The sequence below is a fragment of the Xenopus laevis genome, chromosome 4S (genome assembly GCF_017654675.1).
Source record: "Xenopus laevis strain J_2021 chromosome 4S, Xenopus_laevis_v10.1, whole genome shotgun sequence".
NCBI classification, from domain to species: Eukaryota; Metazoa; Chordata; class Amphibia; order Anura; family Pipidae; genus Xenopus; species Xenopus laevis.
The window spans coordinates 15,890,544-15,914,139 of NC_054378.1; the positions used below are offsets into that span (position 1 = coordinate 15,890,544).

Sequence of the window (23,596 nt, forward strand, 5' to 3'; positions counted from 1 at the left end):
CATCTCTCCCTACTATACCTGTTATCCCACAGTCACACTCCCTTCCTAGAGACTATTATCCCACTGCTACTATAGGCACCATCTTTCTCTTGTGTCTTTACCATTGCCATCTGGGCTGGGGTCCTTGTGATCTATGTGGCCGTTCCTAGGGCCATGCCACCATATCAGATGGCAAAGAAAGAAGTTAGAACAGATAATAGTGATTGTATATGTCCTTTTCTAATGGGAATTGCACACTTTCAGAATTCTTGCTTTCTCCGACAGAGAACTCAGAGATTGTGCTGCATATGCTAACAAACCACCCCGTCTAATTTCCCACAGAGAGCCAGCTTTTACCCGGCAATAACTACACCACAGAGTGTAACATCCCGGGCAACTTCATGTGCGGTGACGGGCACTGTATCCCCGGCGGGTGGCAGTGTGATGGGAACCCAGATTGCTTCGATGAGAGCGATGAGAAAGAATGTCGTAAGTCACCACAACAACTTCTTTTCCCTTCTTAATGGTTTGTTTTGTTTTGCCTTAAAGTGGTTGTTCACCTTTGAGGTAACGTTTAGTATGTTATAGAATGTCCAATTCCTAGCAACTGTGCAACTGGTCTTCATTATTTACATTTTATAGTTTTTGCCTTGCTCTTTTGCCTTTTTACAGCTTTCAAATGGGGGTCACTGACCCCATCTAAAAACAAATGCTCTGTAAGGCTACAAATGTATAGTTAGTGCTACTTTTTATTACTCCTCTTTCTATTCAGACCCTCTCCTATTCTTATTCCAGTCTCTTATTCAGATCAGAGTATGGTTGCTAGGGTAATGTGGACCCTAGCAACCAGATTGCTGAAACTACAAACTAGAGAGCTGCCGAATAAAAAGCTAAATAACTCAGAAGCCACAAATAATAGTGGTGCCCTAAAGGTAGTTCAGGATGTACCAGTAGACCTTTAGCTGGTGATCAGTAAATCTCAAGACACTGCCAACAAACATCTTGTCTAGATCACCCTCCAATTTCATGCTTTTCATTCAGATATTTATAATGTTAAGGTTACATAAGAAATAGTTATTTGTTTAATATAGCAATATACATTTTCTCATTAATCAATATTCAAGTAATATTTCCATGGAACAAAATGCTAACAATGTTTTATGGATGGAGATCATATTGGCACAACATCACTAAAAGTAGACCTCGCATTAGTAAAGTATGGGCACTCCTGCTCTACATACTAAAAGTTAATTTAAAGGCAAATAACCCCTTTAACAGTTGGAATCTCACTGTGGGCTAATGCAACCAGTAAGCCTAAGCAGAGCAGAAGGCACATGCCACTGCTGCCTCTTCTGGGCAAACTCTGAACTGCAGCTGAGCTCTGCACACTTTTAATACATAAAATACTGTATATATATATATATATATATATATATATATATATATATATATATATATATATATATATATATATATATATATATAATACACAAAAGCCATGAATACCTTGTAAATTATATCCTTATAAATGGTGACTAGTCATGTCATCAGTTATAAACGCTGATGTCAGTTTTGTCATGATACACTAAAACTTGTGTATTATAATAAATAAAGTACCCCCTGTTGCAAAATATGAGCCTATTAGAAGTCACCTCGGAGTTCCATGACCTGGAGGCCTTCGGCTTGTGCTTTTATATGGTCATGGAACTCCTCGGTGATTTCTAATATCCTTATATTTTACAATAGGGGGTACTTTATTCACTATATATATTTTTTTTTATTGCACTACTAGTACATGCAGTGCTGAACACTGAAGAAGAAGTGCTACATTTGAGAGCCAAAAGAACAAGTGTCCTGTCTCATAGAGCTTGCAATCCAGTTGAAAGTAATCTACCAGAAGTGACAGTACAGTATCACTATTATTATAGTGCAGCGATCATTTTTAAAGCTTCTTTAGGTACCAGCACAAGTAAATGTATTCCTCACTCCAGCATCCTTGCAGACTGTATTCACAGTGTATTAAGTGGTTGGTGGTTGCCCGGCTGAAGGGTTAATAAACGGAATATTCAGATTGCAGCACATGCTGGGATGTTGTTCTGAGCAGATGGAGCCTCGGCAGGAATGCATATAAATTCCCATGATTTAGGTGTATGGGGCAAACACACACATGCTCTTCCTCTGGGGCAGCTATTTTTGTGATAGTATTTACATATATATATTTGCATTTCTGTCTGCTACCAATGTTAAAGTGTATTCTATCCTGTAGAAACAACATTTTTCTTTAACTGTTATGCCAGTGGCACACACAGGAGAGGCTGGGAAACAGTCCTCCCCCTGACCAACTGCATCCATGGCCCCACCACAAGCTTCAGTGTCCTATATTGGCTTTAAAGAGGACCTGTCACCTTAAGAAATAATTCCATAGTGTTTTCTATTATGTTAGTTGAGCAAAATAAACTTTACTTTCATTATATTTATTATTTACATTTTGTTTCCTTCAGTCTTGGAATAACACAATCACAGCAAGCAGGCAGGAGCCATTTTGTGGCAATCTTTTATTAAGACAAATTGTGTATCACCCCAAAATCTTGTGTATGCGCCAGAATAGGGGACCTAATGCCCATGCACAGTCCCCTACACAATTATAGAGTGTAAGAATGGAAGGGGGGATGTGACAAGAGCCGTGACATGCAGGAATTGCTGAATAGAAAGTGAAAGTAATTGACTGCCCCACCTCTATGCCTCAGGCATAGAGGAGGGGCGGGTACAATTTGATTGACAGCTCAGATATTTAAACACCTTTATAAAGGTATGGATTTTTAATGTAAAAAAAAGAGTTTGGGTTCCATGTTTAATTTGCAAAGGACTTTCATTATACAGCTTTTTATGTATAGGTGACGGGTCCCCTTTAAATATATTGCAATATATGGACAAACAATCCCTGTTTAGTTTAAAGGGCAAGCCATTTTTATATATAGGTAACTTCCTAGAAGTTGCCACCTCACCCCCTTTAAGGGCTCTTACAGATGAACATTTTTAGCTGCGCTGCCGGTTTTATGCGTTCAGCCGCAGGGGAGCGCAGGAGTAGGCGCACTAAATTCTTTTCAATGTGGCTGTACTCACACAGATGAATGTAAGCGACGAACGCAGGAAAAATGTAACATGCTGCGTCCCAACCTGTGTTCGGCGCATACATGCGTCTGTGTGAGTACAGCCCCATTGAAAAGAATTCAGTGTGTCTACTCCTGCGTTCCCCTGCGGCTGAACGCATGAAACCGGAACGCAGGGGAGCACAGCTAAAAACGCTCATCTGTAAGAGCCTTAAAGCCACACACATATGGAATCCACAGCCTGCATGGCTAATTAGCAATTCATTTAGATGCATGATTGATACATGGCTGCACACAAATCAGTTCAGTCTGCATCATACATCTAAATGAATTGCTAATTAGCCATGCAGGCTGTGGGTTCCATATTCCACAGCAAATTAATTTTAGGGACCCCAACATATTCAGTGTTTGTCCTGTTTTACCCAAAAATATGTTGACATTTGTAATTAATTAGGGCCTCATGTGGGCCCTGTACATCTTGGGGCCCCCTTGCAGCCACAGGGTCTGCTTCCTCTATAGTTACGCCACTGATGGGTGCAAGCATTGTGTGTATTGGTCCTAAACTAGTCTGGTCTTAACTAGACTGGTCTTAACTAGTATAGCGAAGGGTTCCACAACTTTACACTGCAGGGTTACAGCCCCAACCCTTTGAAACCGAACACTTTTTCAAATCTACATGACTAATTAACAATTAATTTGAATGTGGGCTGCATGGCTGAACACAACTAGTGCAGCCTGCAGCATTCTTCTTAATTAACTTTTAATGGGATGAAGAAATAGATGAGTGCAATCTGACCACACTGAACCCCCACGTGATTATTCTGGGCAGAGGCCCAAGGATCATAAGCCGCCCCGATGGAGGAGGGCATTATTCTCCCTGTTATGACTTGGGAGAAGGTCATATCATTACCAGCGCTGGATTATTATCCTTACAGTAATCTAAAGCCAATGTCTGAAATGCTATATTCCCATAACACCCACACAAGCGGCAGTGCAGCACTGCATTTCTTGCATCTACGACTCAGGCTGGAGTCGATATCTGTCACTGCTCTGGGCTCGGTGAATCAGACTCAACGTCACTCACTTCCAATTCTTTTCTTTCCTCTTTGTCTTTATCTGGGTCAGCGGCAGAGTCACGGCACAGGCGAATCGGATCCATGCTGACAGGTGAATAGCCTCCCCCAGATCTCTATTCACTTGCAGGCCTAATATCAATAGCTTTTATTGCACGTACTATTCAGTCATTTCCTGCATCTAACCCTGCATGGCTTGTCTGTTATATATAAATATGGCATAATGCACCCCCTGTTGTAAATTATGAGGATGCAGGAAATCACTATAGACATGCAGGTTGGTCATCTTAAAGCATAACTGTGCTTAAAGGGGTGGTTCACCTTTAAATAAACTTTTAGCATGACATAGAGACTTATATTCTGAGATAACTTGCAATTGGTTTTCATTTTTTATTATTTGCGGTTTTTGAGTTATTTAGCTTTTTATTCAGCAGCTCCCCAGTTTGCCATTTCAGCCATGTGGTTGCCAGGGTCCAATTCCCCTAGCAACCATGCACTATTTTGAATAAGAGACTGGTATATAAATAGGAGAGGGCCTGAATAGAAAGATGAGTATTACAAAGTAGCAATAACAATACATTTGTAGCCTTACAGAGCATTTGTTTTTAGATGGGGTCAGCGACCCCCATTTGAAAGCTGGAAAGAGTCAGAAGATGAAGGCAAATAATTAAAAAACTATTAAAAAGGGAAAAAAATTGAAGTAGCTATTCTATAACATACTAAAAGTTAACTTAAAGGCCAACCACCTATTTAAAGCAAGACAGATTAAAACAAATGATTGGGTTGCCCCAATGTCATAGCTTTGGCTCACCCTAAAATTATTGGGTTGTAAAACCTGGGAAAGCAGCAGTCCTGGGTGTGCCATTAGGGAGTGGGGCCCACCAGGTTTTCTCACGGGGGACCCTGGCCGCTCAGGCTGACCCTGTTGGTTGCTATGGGTTACTAGGCCTGTAGCAGGCTTTCTCACCGTCATTATATCTTTGCCAAGCCATGGTACTACAGATAACTTCCATATGGTGACCCTAACTATTTACCTCAGGCTGTATTTCTCCACTCGCCGACAGCAGTCACCTGTTTAGACCCCCCACAGATGCCCCTTATAGTATAATGCCATAACCCTCGGGGCTGCTAAGGAACAAGACCCTTTGTAAACAGCACGTCCTGTTTGTACAATATGAGACAGAGTGTAATGTTTATTTGCTGCCTCACCATTATGGCACCAGAGCTGCCGGTCAGCAGTTCAATCGTGTCATAAATGACTGGGCCTGTGGGCAAAAGGGAAAGTCTCTGGGGATGGAATTTCACACCAGGAGCCCATGTGAGGCCTAACTTGTAACAAGGGGCCATAAAGAACTGATTTACGATGTCCCTCTTGCTCAGGTGGCTAAGCCCACAAATAAACACACTTTATGTTGGTACAGTGTCATGTGACCAGGCAGACATGTTGGATCCAGGCTTTGTGTCTGCCCCAGCAGCGGGGAGGGATTAGCCTGCTTTAACATACTGAGACACTCAAATCCAACATCAAAGGAGAAAAATCCCCCCCTGTCTGTGTAGAATGGGGAGTCCCAGGATCATGTCTCAGTCAGAGGGGCATTTTCCCCAGTGCAGCACATGACGCCACAGTAACTACAGGCTCCAGGGTTTCCCCCCATTACATGACACTACAAGGTTTTTATCCTTGTAAATTCGGTTTAGCGGCAGCTTTTAGAATGGCCGGTGGCAAGTCACCGAAGCAAAAAGCCATAAAGTGCCGTAATGACTTAATATTCACTGGTGCCAAGTGCTCAGTGAGAAATCTATTAGTTGAGCATATTATTCTCCACTTTAAAGACCTTTATAAGCCTTGGGTTGGATTTTAGTCACTGTTTTACACCAAGGAACTATTATTTAATCGTCAGAATACACGCTGTGCCCCCTGCAATGCTCCCTCCTGCACCCAATATACTTCTACAGAGGCAAGTGCAAGGGTTCACTGCCGAGTCAAGTCATTTCTGCCCCAGCGCTTCCGCCCATGTCTTGCCCAAGGTGTTTACGCAGTTTAATGGCAACACCTTCCGCCACTAGGGCACTTTTTACAAATTGTGGGGTTGGCCTTCCTGCTGGGGCTTGGAGCAGTGGTAAAGTTGGCCATAGACTTTACAATCATGATCTTTCCTGGAAAAGATCTTTCCAAGAAAGATTTCAATACACACATGTAGAGCTTGTCAGATATACAGGTAAAAACAATAAAATTCTACCTGTATCTGACGATTCAACAATGGCCGATGTTCAGGTGTCTTCAAAGAAGACAAGATCCAAGTCTTCTGCCGATATTGGTCGGCTCATCTCCTACCATACCGAATATTGTACGAAAATGTTTTTCATACAATATTATCTGTGCTTCTATGGCCACCTTAACGGGGGCTCAGCCTGAGGGCCATTTAGGGAGAGAATTGAGGAGAATGGTCACCTGCTTTCCCAGATATACCTGAAAGCCCGATTGGAAGGTCAGTTAGGGTGATATTAAGGGTGAATTTGTATTTAGTGCCCTAGATATTCTTGAAACGACGACCGAGTAACTGATACACCAACATTTTTCTTCATCTCATTTGGGGTGGCCAAAAGTTGGACCTTCAAGTGGGGTTGACACCCAGTGCAGAGTGGGTGGGAGGGTGCTAGTTGCCGTTCAAATTTAGGTTATAGAATCAATTTAAGGTTATAGATAAAAGAAAACATCCTTATACCGTACTAGCTATAATGTCGGGGGTATTGAGAGACAGCAAAAATATTTTGACCCAAAGTTGGCCTTCAGGCTGGTCTTCTGGAAATATCTAGCGGAGCAAATGAACATTCACCCCAACTTTATTATTCATTGTCTGGGGTTATTTACCTTTAAATTAATTTTGATTATGATGTAGTGAGTGATATTCTATTTCGAACTAAAACTTAAATTAAAGGTGAACCACCCCTTTAATCCCCCTAATGTCAATGTCTAAATAGTGTCTAATGGCATCCCCCACATATATGTACAGATACATGTCTGGGGACATAATAAGCTATAAACCTTCAGGCTTCCATGAGTATCAAAGGAAGCAAATGTGCATTCTTCCCAAACCTTATACTAAATGATCTTAAGTCTAGACTCATACCCAAAGTTGTGTGTACCCCTAGAGGCCCAGCCTTCCTGCTCTGAGATTTTTGGGACCTACAGAAGACTTTGACTGCTGTCACTTGTAGCTTCTTGGATTTGTTCTAATTATGAGAAATGTCTAAGGGATTGGACCTTTTATGGCTGGGGATTAGCAGTTCTGGCTTCCTCTAAAAGAGAAACTTGGCTTCCTTCTCCTTCCCCCCTCTCTCTCTCTCTCTCTCTCTCTCTCTCTCTCTCTCTCTCTCTCTCTCTCTCCCCCTCTCTCTCTCTGTCTCGTTTTTTGTGCCATCTTAAGAGGTCAGTGGATTGTGAGAGCTGCAGCTGAGGCTAAAGCCTTCCATGAAAGTAATCTCTGTCCCCTTCTCTGTGATCCAAATAGAGCTTGCCAGAGCCATTGTTTTCTCAGTGCAGTTTGGTGCCAACACCAATAAGATGAGACATTGAATCATTTCCAAGAATGGAGATAGAGAATGAGTTTGGAGGAAATGGGGCAGCAAATACATATTAAAAATTCGGCAGAGCAGGTGCCTCACTATATGTACTGTAGCTCTTTAGATGGGATTGTGACCTGGAAGGGTCACATAGGGACAAGCTGTATCATGGCTGGGTCTGCTGTTTATGACAGTTTCTTAAAGGAAAACTATACCCCCAAAATGAATACTTAAGCAACAGATAGTTTATATCAAATTGAATGACATATTAAAGAATCTTACCAAACTGGAATATATATTTACATAAATATTGCCCTTTTACATCTCTTGCCTTGAGCCACCATTTCGTGACTCTATCTGTGCTGTCTCAGAGATCACCTGACCAGAAATACTACAACACTAACTGTAACAGGAAGAAGTGAGGAAGCAAAAGGCAGAACTCTGTCTGTTGATTGGCTCATGTGACCTTACATGTGGTTTGTATGTGTGCACAGTGAATCTTACGATCTCAGGGGGTGGCCCTTATTTTTTAAAATGGAAATTTTCTATTTATGATTACCCAATGGCACATACTACTAAAAAAGTATATTATTATGATAATGGTTCATTTACATGAAGCAGGGTTTTACACATGAGCTGTTTTACTCAGTATCTTTTAATAGAGACCTACATTGTTTGGGGGGTATAGTTTTCCTTTAAGCAGCTCTATGAACTTTAAAATCACAAACAAAATTCATATTTTTAAGGAACAATCAGTCTCTCCCTTACTACATATAATATCAGTACTACTAAATGCATCTCTGTATTTCCCCTTCATTCTTCCTTTCCACCTTTGTTTCATTTTTCCTGTTGGTTTCCCTTCCATACACACCTGCCTGTTCTTGTCCCTGCAGCCAAAGCCAAATCCAGGTGTGGACCGAACTTTTTCCCGTGCATGAGTGGCATCCACTGCATCATCGCCCGCTTCCAGTGCAATGGTTTCGAGGACTGTCCCGATGGGAGCGACGAGGAGAACTGCAGTGAGTGTGGCCAATGGGATGAACGACGCATTTCATGCACACTTGGGGAAAGAACATAGGGGCTTATTTTCCAAAGGAGACTGTTCACTATATGAGACATAGTCCGTGCATTAAGTTGGGACGTTAGCATTCGTTAAGAGTTATTGGGTTAAGGTGGCCATAGACATAACCATTGGTCGCAGGAAAGATCCTTAGTTTCAATACAGACGTGTTAGAGCTGAATTGTCGGATATACATAATTTAATACAATATGGGTCTGTGGCCACCTTTATGCAGAGAATGTTTTGTCCTATCAGATCAATCCCTGCCCATAGGGCCCTATAGTCTATATGAACCCCCACCCTCTGGCCTGTTTGAAGGGCTGACTAACAATTATTTTGGATACCGAAGGTTTAAAAGCTCTTTGTTAAAGGACATTGAAGTCCCAAAACAATTTTGTCTGTATGCCTTCAGTTAATGAAGTGCTGACAACCACAGAGGCTCTGTGCAATCTAATGTATACCCTGCACTGTTGCCCTGGCCCTGCTGGTGCCAATCACTTCTCCATATGCTCTCGACAAGGGTCCCTAGTGCATAAATGCTAGTGCCAACACAAGTTCACTAGTTCACTAAGGAGGGGTGCGACAGTCTAATGCTGTTAACACTTTGCATTGTCACCTTTGCAGGATGGCAGGCCAAAGTTACTGCCCAGCTGTCCCCACAAAGTCCATAAGGATTATGGCACACATAGTAATTAAGGCATTTTACCTTGATTTGTGGCTCCTTCCCTCAAGGGAAGAGCATAAGACAAAAGAAATACTCCATGCATTGGACCTTCAACACCAGGAATGTGCAATATGGCTTAAGCCCACCATCTGCTCATTGACAAGGTCACTAAACAAGCATTTATTTGCCCAAATTAGCAACCTAAATGCTGGGCCAAAACAGAATGATTTGATTGTTGGCTCGGGGGACTTGCTGGACGAGAACCGCATCAATGTACTGATCCTCATCCAAAGGAATTTTCAAACCTGCCTTCTACTGTAGATAGATGTCTCGCCACTGAGGAATAAATGTTCAATTGCATTTCCAGAAAGACTATTGGAATTACGGGTTCCCCCAGTGATCACTGTAGCAGTCGCTTAGGTATATATTAGTACCAGTGCCGGCCTAGACCTCCTAGGACCCATCAGGGAAGCATAAATTCAGGGCCCACTATCACAACAATATCAATGGTGGGTAAAAAAAAGAGTTGATGGGAACTGACCCAGGAAGGGTTCCCACCTGCCTGGTATTTCACCAGCCTGGCCGGTAAGAGTAAGGGCACACCTAGAGATTCGGGGAGATTTAGTCACCCGATGTCTAATCGACTCTTCTTTGGGGCGACTAATCTCCCTGAACTGCTTCCCGGTGGCTTCCATCTGCTTCTATGAAAAAACAGCTGCGCCAATGCACTCGCGGTGCTTCGATTTCCGAAGTCGCCCTAAGTTTCCTCATGAGTAAACTTTGGGCGACTTAGGAAATTGAAGCCCTGCGAGTGCATTGGTACAGGCGGTTTTTTTATTGAAGCAGACAGAAGCCACTGGGAAGCAGTTCGGGGAGATTAGTGTGACTAAATCTCCCTGAATCATCAGGTGTGCCCTTACCCTAAAAAATGTTGCTTGATATCAGTTTTGATTGAACCAGAGACCACTTGAGCTGGAAAGATAAAGGTTATTTGACACAAGCTCCATGGATTCTGAACTCCCATAAAGTCAGAACTCCCGAATAAAGAAATCACTGAGTTTTTATAAACTTGGGAACGTATGACATAAGAATTTACAAGGGTAAAAGAGCAGTAACATTGCAAGAGCATAGAGATATCTCTTCACAGCACAGAAAAACAAAGAACTGCCCATGAAGCCAATGAGATGGTTCTTCCTCAAGGTCAAGGTGATAATGACCAAGCTAGCTTGAGAACATATCCATCCAAGTCAGGGGGGCTCCCGAGGGAATCTGCATACACAGACTTTTATTCTTTCTCATTATTAATAGGGAAAAAACATAAAAATATAGGAAGGCTATTTTTTTCGTTCCAGAAAAGGTGGCAACCATAGGCCCAGGAGATCCTCTGAGCTCCGGCAGGTCAGTCCGACCCTGGTTAATACATTTTTGTGGAGGCGTTTGCAATGCTTTAAGCTCAGTGTCCCTTAAACAGACCATAACTAATCCCTTCAGCTACCACCCAGCAAGTTCTAAACAGACACAGGCAAGTTCAGACATGAAAGCCTCAAGTCATTTATTCTTCTGTTCTGTGAGCTGGGGATTATAGAGCCAAAACAAAACCGCTCATTCTTAAGGTGGCCATAGACTTAAAGATCCGCTCGTTTGGCGACATCGCCAAACGAGCGGATCTTTCCCCGATATGCCACTAAACTGCGTGGCTATATTGGGGGTAATTCGAGCGTTCGGCCGTATGGACGAACGATTGAATTACGATGCGCCAAGCGGCTCCGACGGGTCGGTCGGGTAAAAATCCAACCTTCCCAATCGATATCGTGGCCAGATATCGATCGGGATGACCCGTCGGAAGCCCCCATACATGGGCAGATAAGCTGTCAAATCGGTCCAAACGACCGATATCGGCAGCTTTATCTGCCCGTGTATGGCCACCTATAGGGATCTGCAATGACTCTTGCTAAACTACAGCTCTCAGCACAGCTTGCCCTTTATCGATAGAACTTTCAGTGTTAGGCTGGGGGAGACATTGCCCAATACTCCCCTCAAAACTTTGTTACCTGCTATAGCAAAGCATAGTAACCAGACCTCCCCTCCTGTTGTTGTCAAATAGTAACACCCAGTGCTCCATTGACAACAATAGACTTCACTAGGTGAACGTTTTAAATTTTGTGCCTGTGGTTGTCCCTTTAAACTGGAACATTTTTAGTACTAAAGTAGAACAGGGGTAATCGAACCTTGTGTTTCTGTCTGTTAAACTGGTTGGTTAATAGGCCCATCCACTGAATTGCGCTGACTTCTGAGTTCTGTAGTCCAGCCCAGTGCTAGAGCTGAAGCCATGCCTGTAAGTCCGCCAGAGACTGCCCCCTGCAGGAGCACTGAGAGTGATAGATGCCGATATAAAGCGGATACAGCATATACCCCCTGTACAAGTAGCTTAACCATCTCCTTAATGTCTTTTTCAGCTGCCCACCCTTTGCTCTGTTCCACCACTCGCTTCCACTGCAAGAACAGCCTGTGCATCGATAAGAGCTTTGTGTGCGACGGACAGAACAACTGCCTGGATAACAGCGACGAGGAGCAGTGCCAGAGCCCACAAGGTACCGTCTGGATCCTAAGATACTTAATTCCAGCCTTATTTTTGCATTACACTCAGTGGGGCTCATTTATTAACACTGGCCACATTTGCCCATGGGCAGTTACCTATATCAACCAATCAGTGATTAGATTTTTAAAGCAAGTGCAAGTGGTTGCCATGGGCAGATTTGCCCAGTGTTGATAAAGGACCCCCAGTGTTTATTGTATACCTGTCAGCTGACTCTTACCCATAAAGCTTCTATGCATGCAGCATGGGTAATATATCTCAAGGGGTTTCAATATTACCATCTATTCACCTTTCATATTATAGGGATCCTTTACTTAAGCTGGGCATAAACAGAAAGATCTGTGAGACTGCCAAAACAAGTGAATCTTTGCCCGATTTGAACAAATGATGCTGATATGATCATTTTTCCCTCTGATGAAAAATGATGATCGGATCATGCTGTGGGCGACCAGTCAGCAGAGTATTAATGCAACCCACTCAGTCCTCATCCGACAGGATTCTCTAAATATCTGGTCAGTTTTGGTAGGCCGCACTTGTCTATGAACTCGATATCATTGTACCCAATACAGGTGCAATGATTTGGGATGGTTATTTAACAGCACACATTTGGCCACATGTCATGTAAGGTGTAGCACAAGGCCAGGATTTGGGCAGCTACTAGCATGCCCATTACTTGTATACACTATTCCGTAGGTGCAAGAATGAGTGCCAATTGGGGCTACCTAATCTATTTTGCTGCACAGATTCAGATGTATTAGTACATACTTGTCCTTTAACACTTGCATTCTGTTTCCCGGTTTAAAATTTTTTATTTTTTTTGCCAAAACCTCGCTAAATGGCATCTGCTCATCACTGTTGTGCTTCTGGCCTCCTCTCTGATGCCTCGCTCTCGGCTCAGACAATATGATAAAGAAGGTTATTATCTGGCGTCCCTCGCCGCCACCGCCTGAAATGTCTGAGCACTTATGAGTCAAAGCAGGTTATTACTGCTAATCCCTTGAGTCATCTCAGGCTTCTCATGGAGGCAGGTTATTACCCAGAACCGCTTGCTTCTGTAGAGGTGACATATACAGGCTCATTATGCGCTAAAGCCATCTTATTGCTAAATTCCAAGAATTTGTGGTTTTTATAGAATGGCTGTACTTGCGCTGAAAGGTGGTTATAGCCTGTAATCGGTCAGCGCAGAGTCATTCTAATGATTTGTGGGGGTACTAGTGAGGCGGGTGATTACCAAGTACACCTTATGTTAGCACCATCACGGAAAGTTAAGTAACGCAATACATTTCCTATTTAAATATCTAATACTAGGCTAAAGTAATTACCCATAATCCATAGTCACCCCCAGGCAATGCGAAAAACATATCAGGATATGCTCCTAGCTTTAAAATGGGAACTATATCTTATTATAAGTATGGTGTCCATTGGGTCTCATTTTCAAAAGCAATCAGTGATACAGCAGAAAATACAGATGGTGTGTGTTCCTGGCACCAGGGCATGGCTGCTGCATTCTGTGTCCTTGAATATTAAGCCCCCCAAATACATCTATACCACAGTATACACAGCACTCTTTTAATTTAGTATTTCTGGTCTATCCAGTCAGAAATACTAAAGTTAAAGTGAAAATTGCCCTGGTTATCATTTGGAGAGTAATGCATGAAACAATGCACATAATTCCCTGATGGGCGTCTGGCAGAGATGGAGGTGCCAGGGTAGGATGCAGTCACCTCCCAGAGGGCGATTGTGGCAGTATCTCTCTGTCGGCACAGATAATTCTTTGTGTCAGCTGAACATTAACCTATATTCTCTCTCTCTTCTGGGTACTTTGATATTGTTCTGTGTACAGTAAGGGCCCAGCTCCCCCCTAATGGGCTTCTCTCTTTCCCTTAATCCCCCCACCGTCTCCCGACAGAGACTCCATTTAACCGCTGCCTTTTGTTGTCTGCAATTAAAAGACTTCTTTGTGCAGAACGAGGCGCGCAGGAATGTTATGCCTGGGCAGAAAGGAGCCAGATAGAACAATCGGCCAATAAGAAACGACTCACAGTTTTGGGGTGCCGGAAAGCTTCCTTCATAATATTAATTTGCTGCCCTATCATGGTTGTGCTGCTTTCATACAGGTCTGCTGAGGCACTGAGAGCAGGGAGCCTGGTGGGTGTCCGTGTATACCATACTCTTTCTATAAAGTCCCTGCTGGAGTAGCTAAACAGGCAACCAACAGGGCTGATCCTGCAGCCCATTCCTTTGCATCAAAATGCACCCCCTTCTTACACACCGAGATATATACAGTATATATATATATATATATATATATATATATATATATATATATATATATATATATACATATAGATATATATATATATACATATGTGTAAAGAGTAGCGGCACTCACAGAGTTTTAGATATGCCCAAAAACCCTGTGCCGCTACTCTTTACTTTTGAACCTATTCCACATTGGCAGATATTTTTCCCTAGTAAACCGTGTGCACCTTCATAATGCGATGAAAAGTAGGAAAATACGTTTCAGTCCTAACTTAGATCTTTCTGAAGACATAAAAGTTAGGACCGAAACATCAACAATACATTTTTTCCTTCTTTTCACCGCATTATGAAGTCCTAGAGTGCATCTATTGTTGGAATCTCTATGTATAATGCTTGAGGCAGCACCTAGGCATGTGAAAATCTCAATTCACTGATTTCACTCCGAAAGACCCGCACCCACAGGGCTTAAAATTGAAATTGAACCTGGAGCTGCAGGAAAGACTCACCAGGACCAGGGCCCACTTGGAAATATCCCTAGTACCCTGATCTGCCAGTCTGACACTGGAGCCATGAGTTATTCATTCCCTCTCATTCAAGAATAAATTCAAGAATCATTCAAGAATAAAAGTCTGGTCCCTTAAAATAGGTACCCTGCCTTCTCCCTAATATTAATAGCCATTACAGTTCTACTTCGTCACTGTGCCTGGCAGTGCTTGTCATTTCAGCTTTCCCCCCAGAGACACGGATATTGAGAGGCAGCCACTACTCCCTTTCACAGTGTGCCAGCTGTCTCTTCTCATCGGGGTAGAAATGATGGTGAGTGTGGCAGCTCCTCTGATCTACTGACAGTGGGAAGTGCAAGAGAGGGAAAGATATTTCATTAAAAGGGAACCAAAACCTCTGAAATGAAGTCTGAGTCATATATATATAAATATATCATTTCAATTCCATAGAACCTCAGTGGGAGTCCCTTCTTCCATACCTCATCCCTGATATTTGAGCCAAAACATAGTTTATAAATATATATAAATATGTAAAAACTGACATTTCCCACTACTTCTGGATACGGCTACTAACTCTTATGCCTGTTCAGACGTTTGGAGAGGATTTAGACTGTGGCTGTTTTCATCAGTGGCTACCGGCAGGAATAACTGCTCTTCTCTGTTTCCATTACAATTTTGTAAAGTTGAGCCCTGGGGTGCTGAATGTATAAGCACATTAGCATTTTAAAGGGGAAACATATCCTGTTTATCATGCGGTGTACTTGCATGGAATGCTCCTTGGGGCATGTTTATTATCTCCTAAGGTGAAGAGACAGATCCTTTTTTTTTTGTTGCTTGAGGTCATATAGGAACTAGGCAGGGCATTGATTGTCAGCTTTTTCAGTGGCATAACTAGATATTACTGGGCCCCACATCAAATTATTTTTCAGACCCCTAAAATGTCTAGAGTTGTCCTGTTTTACCAATATTTATTGAAATTGTATATGAAATAGGGCATTGTGGGGCCCCTATACCTCCTGGGGCCCCCTGCTGCCACAGAGTCTGCTTCCTCTGGAGTTACGCCCCTGGGTCCAGACGTTCAAGGAGGATCGTATCATTTACTCTGAAATTGAGTAAATCAATTGCAGCAGCTGAAGGCAGCCATATTGGAACCTTATTATATTATATTATTATTGCACTTGTACATGACCCCAGTAGGGTCTCTGTTATGTTTTGGTAGCCGAGGATGAGTAGAGTATAACAGTGCTTTATTAGCAGGATCATGCAACCAGTACACTTCAACTCTAATACTTGAAAACAGTCTAGAAGGTACTATGTACACAGTATAACTCTTAAAGGGGAAGGAAACCTAGTCGGTGCAAACCCCCCACCCCCCCTCCCGTTTGTCGCCCACCCTCCCTCCTCCCCCCTGGCCTACCCGTCCCGCTGGGCAAATGCCCATAACATGTTACTTACCCTTCTGCGCAGGTCCAGTCCAGGGAGTTCACAGACGACATCTTCTTCCACGCGATCTTCTTCCTGCTTTGAACGGCGCATGCGCAGTAGGAGCATTTCGCCGATCTACTGCGCATGCGCGTGACTTTTGGCGCATGCGCAGTAGATCCGTACCGGCGAAATTCTCCTACTGCGCATGCGCCAAAATGTCGTTCAAAGCAGGAAGAAGATCGCGTGGAAGAAGATGTCGTCTGTGAACTCCCTGGACTGGACCTGCGCAGAAGGGTTAGTAACATGTTAGGGGCATTTGCCCAGCGGGACAGGTAGGCCAGGGGGGAGGAGGGAGGGTGGGCAACAAACGGGAGGGGGGTGGGGCGTTTGCGCCGACTAGCTTTTCTTCCCCTTTAAGCACAGTGACACCTACAGGCCCTTTGTATAAACACCACATAAGTAGGAAAGCATTTGGGCAAATGTAATAAACAACAACAATGCATCTTAAAGCAATTTTATGCATTATTCACATCACATAGTCCTGGGTCCATGCAGGTAGTTTTCTGATTCTCTCAGTATGCCTTATAGATTCACTTTCTTCAGGCCTATTGCAGTTGACATCAGGAGTAGGAAAATGTCCTTCATCAAATGGAGCTTCTCCAAAGTCATTCCTAACAGGAGCAAGTCAATTTGCATTCCATATGCGTCCATCAGACAGTTCATTTGTGTATGGTCCTCGCCGGCATTTCACTTCAAGTGCTGTAGTAAATTTAGATTGCCCTTGTTTCAGTAGTCCTGGTTTCCTAATTCTGACTAAATATCCAGGATGAAAGTGCAGTTCTCTTGCACCACGTTTTCTGTCCGTATAAGCCTTGCATTTGGCTTGTTGATGTTTGACAATGTCAGCAGTAGACGATTTTGTAGGCACAGTATTTTGTGGAAGTTTGATGTTTGCAACATGAAACTTAGTGCGCATCTGTCTGCCATGTAATAATTCCTATGTTGCTGTGGTGGGACCCATAGAAATCATGACATAGGAAAAGGGAGGAGAGCATAGGACTAGGGGTAGTTTAGGTCAGCTAGCTTCATACTTGGTCCACTGGAAGAAGAACCAGAAGGTCTCCTGGTGGGATAGTCATACCCAGTAGACGTGGATGGGAGGACATATTTGTTGTCACACAGCCCATTGGTCGGATTCTGGCCAGTTTGACCCATTCCCATGTCACTGTTTCAGCCTATCAAGTACTGACCTGTACAAAAGGGGGATATTGGCCAAAGATCTAATGATGCCCCTTTTACATTCCGACATGAGCCAAGGGCAGGAGAAATAATCAATCCAGTCTAGGATCACAGAACTCTGGTTGTTCCCAGTAGTGATGGGCGGATTTGCGGCGAAATTTGCAAAACGGGGGAAAATTTGCAAAACGGCGCCGGTGTCTTGTTTTTGACGCCGGCGCCCGTTTTTACGCCGGCAAATTTTTGCTGGTGAATTTTCGTGGGCGTTTCGCGAATATATTCGCTGCCGGCGAATCGCGCAAATTCGCCGCAAATTCGCGCCTGGCGAATAAATTCGCCCATCACTAGTTCCCAGTAAAAATAAGCCCCCAACTCAGCCTGCTCAGCTCATGTACGGACATATAGCCAGAGTTGCAGCGATAGAAAGAGTCCATATTACAGAATAAACATTAATCTTTCTCACAATAAATTGCCTGCGTCGGTATCTGTAATACTTGACGTGTCTGTGTATACACAATTGTGTACAGCAGCCCCCTGACCAGGACCAATGAAAGTTTCGCTTCCCCTGCTCCTTGCGTGACCTTATTAAATTGAAATGCGTCTTTCTATTTCCATATCTGACACATGGGGGGCGCGTTGCCGGCCAGGGAAAGCCTTTTTCTACGCGGCTGGATCGCTTCCAAATTGCCCCAGTTGCTATGGAAACAGATTTTTTAATTTTTTTTTTTTTCCCTTTCTATTTTGCAGCCGATGTGAAATGAAGGCGCGTTCCACCGGGTCTTCCTATGGTCTGTCAGGTCACCTTAAAGATGCAGATTTATCACAGAACATTTATTATCCTTTATTTATATGTATATCGCTGTACAGGGATTATACATCAGTCCCTGCCCCAGTGGAGCTTACAATCTAAGGTCCCTATCACGTTTTTACACAGACTTTTACAAGGAAAAGCCCAGCCTATAAGCAACCCACCCCCATTTACTTTGTGGATTTCCATTAATCTTATTGCTGGCCGAGAGGTTCGATGCTATTGATTTTGTGCTTTGTTCCATGCTCTCCTTAGGGATTGTAATACACAGATAGCAATGTGTTCCACTCATTCCCAAGGTGGGGGGAGGCCTGAAAGTCAATTCTGTGATTTGCTGTTACAATGCTCCCAGATATACACCGTGTGTCCCAACGTTCCATGGTTTTCTATAATTGCGAATTAATAGAGGTAATGTGGCATTAAGGAGAAGTCTCTTTAATTGGTCTGGAACACACCTTAAATCCCCAAGGTCCTTTTGAGGATAACGAAACAGTAATAAATTAATTAAAAGGTGTATTTGGAGACCAAATTAATCTGAATGTATAAGAATTTTATTTTACTTTAAAAAAAATTTAATTGAAAACCTTGCCGGCCAGGAACCCAACCTATAACAATATGAGGGATGCACTGGATACAGGATTCGGTTTGGGATTCTTGTGCCCGGCCCGGCATTCGCAAATTAGGGGCGATGAGGGAAATTGTGTGACTTTTTGTCAGAAAACAAGTAAAAAATGCTTTCCCCTTCAGGATTCGGTATTCGGCCGAATCTGTAGCAAAGGTTTCGGGGGTTCGGCCGAATCCAAAATATAAATGCATAAAAAGATTTTTCAAAATGATTCAGGTAGGTCTACATTTAAATTAATTTATTACTATTTTCTTTAAACGCCCCCCTCCACCCCAATAACAATCATCTTGGGAGCTAGAGACCAAAAATAATAAGCCCATTTGTTAATTGGGGGCATAAAAATGATGTCCAGAGTCTGCCATCAGGAATCACGGGGCCCTATACTAGTAGCAGGGCCCCTATTAGTTACATACACTCATGGCCACACCCCTGATATACAGCAGACACACCCCATGATGCAGAAAATCCACCCAAACTCTGCCCAAATGACCTGCAAATGACACTTAGACATCCCTTGGGGATTCCAGCCTAAAAAAAACATGCAACTGGCGGTTTAATTAATAAGCCCCACATGTGACATTAGCCTTAAGATAAATAGAATCTCTGCCAAAGTGCTAAACAGAACCGCCGAATTGTGAGAAAAGGGAAGGACATTTAACCCTACATTTCCCAGATCTTTTCCTTTGAATGGACTGTTTTATTAAGCAGGATGGGTGGTGATGACAGTGCTCATGTCATTTGGATTTTTACTAAGAATATTTTTATGGGTGAGGGGCCCCATCTAAGGCTTGGGCCCCAGAGCAAACACTCTCTCTGCTCTACACTAATATCAGCCCTAGGCCCTGATAAAGTGTTTGGAGCGCAAAGGGTTATTCCCCAATAATAGGAGAGAATGAGTTATGCTTCCAATTACCCAGCCACCCGCAGGGAGTGGGAATACTGAGTGCAACATTATTAACATGTTTGCTACATTGTATCCAGGGAATGATGGTAAGCTCTGCAGGGAAACCGGACCAGCACTGCGGCAGCTTTGCTCCACAGGGAAACCGGACCAGCAGTTTTGTACATTTCACTCAGTCCCCCCCCCCTGTAGTGCTAAAAGCTTTCCATTACCACAATCAGTTAAGCAGACTTGGCTGTTGAGACTCGGGAGCAGAATTAGCATGAAATCGATGCGGCACTTGCCACTGTTTGGATGTTTTTCCTTCCTTAATTATGGAGATACTGGGCAAGTGCTGCCAGACAGATATTTGCTTGTTTGTTTGTCTCTATCCGCTCACACGTTGTTCATTTCATAGCAAAAAAGGCTGAATGCTCAGTAATCACCCACTGTCAAGCCAAATGATCCCTCTTGTACCCCTACCCTAGCAGAAGTGGGAAAGATATTAAAGGGGAACTTTAAATTCCCCTTACATTACTGTAATGACCATTGCTGGGTTCAATTCTGACACCAGGTCTCTGTGTGCTTGGACTTTCCATATTCTGTGGAAGAGAAATTGTCTTAATTAGGTAAAATTACCATTTTGTGAAGCCTTTTAGTCCGTCAGTCACCTTTTTAGATGTAGGGCAACTTGATGTGATGTAATAGAGTTGAAATGAGATCTTTTCTCCCCAGACTGTAAGCTCAGGGTGGAAGACGGACTGAATATTGAACCACAGGGTCGACGTGAATCTAAAATTTGGGTTCCAGAAAATATGGTCAACAGATTTGTTCTTTTTATAGGGTCCTGATATGATGGTAATAGTAAGGCAAGATTGTGACAGTAGGTCAAGATGGCTATAGTAAGGCAAGATGGAGACTGTAGGTCAATATGGTGACAGTAAGGCAAGATGGAAACAGTAGGTCAAGATGGTGATAGTAAGGCATGATGGTGATAGTAAGGCAAGATGGAGACTGTAGGTCAATATGGTGACAGTAAGGCAAGATGGAAACAGTAGGTCAAGATGGTGATAGTAAGGCAAGATGGAGACTGTAGGTCAAGATGGTGACAGTAAGACAAGATGGAAACAGTAAGATGGTGATAATAAAGCAAGATGGAAACAGTAAGTCAAGATGGTGATAGTAAGGCAAGATGGAGACAGTAGGTCAAGATGGTGATAGTAGAGCAAGATGGAAAGAGTATGGCAAGATGGTGACAGTAGGGCAAGTTGGTGATGTTTAGGACAATATGTTGAATGCATCTGATGTATAGACATTGCAGTGATTGCGCTACCCTCCCTACATCTAAAGTAGTATTGGAGAGCAGTGTCTCATTACTGTGTACTTTCTTGACAAATGTCACTAAACCGCAAAGCGATATAATAGGGTTAAAGTAACACCCACGCACAGCCTATTGTTTCCACCTCCCCGCTAATGTGGTAGAAGGGTTTGCTTCTCCCCTTGCTACTGCACAAGGAATTACAAGAGACATCCCCACCAGCGGCACAGAGAGTATCTGTATATGCATATAGGGAGGAGCAGTCAGAGGGGAAAGGTCCATATATTCTTGTATATTCTATTTATTATCTCTCTACAGTACTAGCACAGATAAAGGATGCTGGGAAATGTAGTTCAGTAATAGTAGCTTGTAAGGTACATATAAAATAATCCCAGCTGATATAAGGTTCCAATTTTCCGCTTATTTTGTCTTTTCTAGTTAAGACTTCAATGTCTCCTTAATATTTTATGAGTGAAACAAGACACATCTTTATGAGGAGTAATTGCACCTTGGCCCCGGCAATCGAGGAGCCGCTTTCAAACTCGCAGCCCATGGGCTTGATGTGATTATTCAGCCATAATTACACATGACTGCAAACAGGTCACATTTGCCTGAGCAATTTCAGAGATTTCCTGCAAGTCCCAAGGGGGCATCAATCCACTCAGAACAACAGCGTCGACTTTGGGTCATTAATGAAACCAGCTTTAGATTATTTTAGCTGGGCGGCTCTGTCGCTGGAACAGAAATGGCTACCTGCGATGAAGGGGCTGAGAGCTTAAAGGGACACTGATCGAGTATAAATTTAGAAAAGAGGACATATTTTTAGACTTTTTTTTCCATGTAATAAAAAGGTTTTACGCTAATTTGACCACTAGAGGTCACTGTTTCTTATATATTAATTCCATGTCTGAGCAATGATGGCTGCTCTCGATACATGCAAATATGTAGCTAGCTATGGCTCCCTGGACGCAATACCCTATTTCCTATGCCATCATATTTTAAATGCATAAAACTTAGGTTAGAATAAGTGTATGAAACCCCTAATTTTAAATAACCCTTTAAAGGGATTGTTCACCTTTAAATTAACTTTTAGTATGATGTAGAGCAGTGATCCCCAACCAGTAGCTCGCGAGCAACATGTTGCTCTCCAACCCCTTGGATGTTGCTCCCAGTGGCCTCAAAGCAGGTGCTTATTTTTGAATTTCAGGCTTGGAGGAAAGTTTTGGTTGCATAAAAACCAGGTGTACTGTCAAACAGAGCCTTAATGTAGGTTGACAATCCACAAAGGGGCTACTAAATGGTCATTAACAGCACTTATTTGGCACCCAGGAACATTCTTCATGCTAGTGTTGCTCCCCAACTCCTTTTACTTCTGAATGTTGCTCATGGCTTGTAAAGGTTGGGGATCCCTGATGTAGAGAGTGATGCAATTGGTTTTCATTTTTTATTATTTGTGGGTTTTGAGTTATTTCCCTTTTTATTCAGCAGCTCTCCAGTTTGCAGTTTCAGCAATCTGGTTGCCAGGGTCCAAATTCCCCTAGCAACCATGCACTGATTTGAATAAGATACCTGAATATAAATGGGAGAAGCCTGAGCAGAAAGATGAGTAATAAAAAGTAGCAATAACAATAAATTTACAGCTTTACGGAGCCATTATTTTTCCATGCGGTCAGTGACCCCTATTTGAAAGCTGGAAACAGAGGAAGACAACGGCAAATAAAAACTATAAAAAATAAATAATGAAGACCAATTGAAAAGTTGCTTAGAACATATTAAAAGGTGAACCATCCCTTTAATTTTTGACATGGGGTGTGGCCATAAACTTAAAGTAGAAGTATATCTTTTTTCTCCAAGTTCTGTAAGACATGTAACACGAGGCTCTTATTAAAGTTCTGGCGAATAAATCAGCTATTTTTTAATTGATTTTGTTCCCTTGTTTCTTCGTTCAACACTTTTTTTTCAGTGTCTATAGTCCAGGGGTTGAGGGGTAATTGGATGGGCATTTCTTCTAACACAGGAGAGGCACTTTATCCCTGGGCTTTGGTTTCTGTGTTTCTATGTGCCGCCCCAGGCAAATACAATACAAAGAAAATGAACTAATCTGTCGCCCAGCGGCTCCTGCCAAAATAGTTACCCTCAAATATGCTGCCATATAGTGATCCCCAGCAATCAGCAACGCATTAACTCACATTCCCCTGAATCAGCAAGAAGCCGAGAAGGAATTGTGTGAATAAAGGGTCGGTGGATTTGAGATTTCTTGTAAGAACCTGACAAAGAGAAAGAGTTAAACATACAGTGTATAAATGAAAGCACCAAAATACAGGTATGGCAAACCCATTATCCAGAAAGATCCAAATTACGGAAAGGCTGTCTCCCATAGACTTTTTGTCCCAATCATCCAAATTTTTTAAAATGATTTCCTTTTTCTCTGTAATAATAAAGCAGCAGCTTGTACTTGATCCCAACTAAGATATAATTAATCCTTATTGGAAG

At 42.7% G+C, this 23,596-nt stretch overlaps 1 protein-coding gene across 2 annotated transcripts in view; it reads left to right on the plus strand.

The window, feature by feature from the left end:
* Window positions 1-23,596, plus strand: part of ldlrad3.S (low density lipoprotein receptor class A domain containing 3 S homeolog) — a 63,791-nt gene that overhangs the window by 19,349 nt on the left and 20,846 nt on the right. The window contains exons 2-5 of one of the 2 annotated variants that reach the window (XM_041560978.1): window positions 322-468; window positions 4,215-4,256; window positions 8,620-8,745; window positions 11,907-12,041. In XM_041560978.1, coding sequence (XP_041416912.1) covers window positions 322-468; window positions 4,215-4,256; window positions 8,620-8,745; window positions 11,907-12,041 — 450 coding nt within the window. The remainder of the gene's footprint in view (window positions 1-321; window positions 469-4,214; window positions 4,257-8,619; window positions 8,746-11,906; window positions 12,042-23,596) is intronic. The other variant, XM_041560979.1, reaches the window with a different exon arrangement.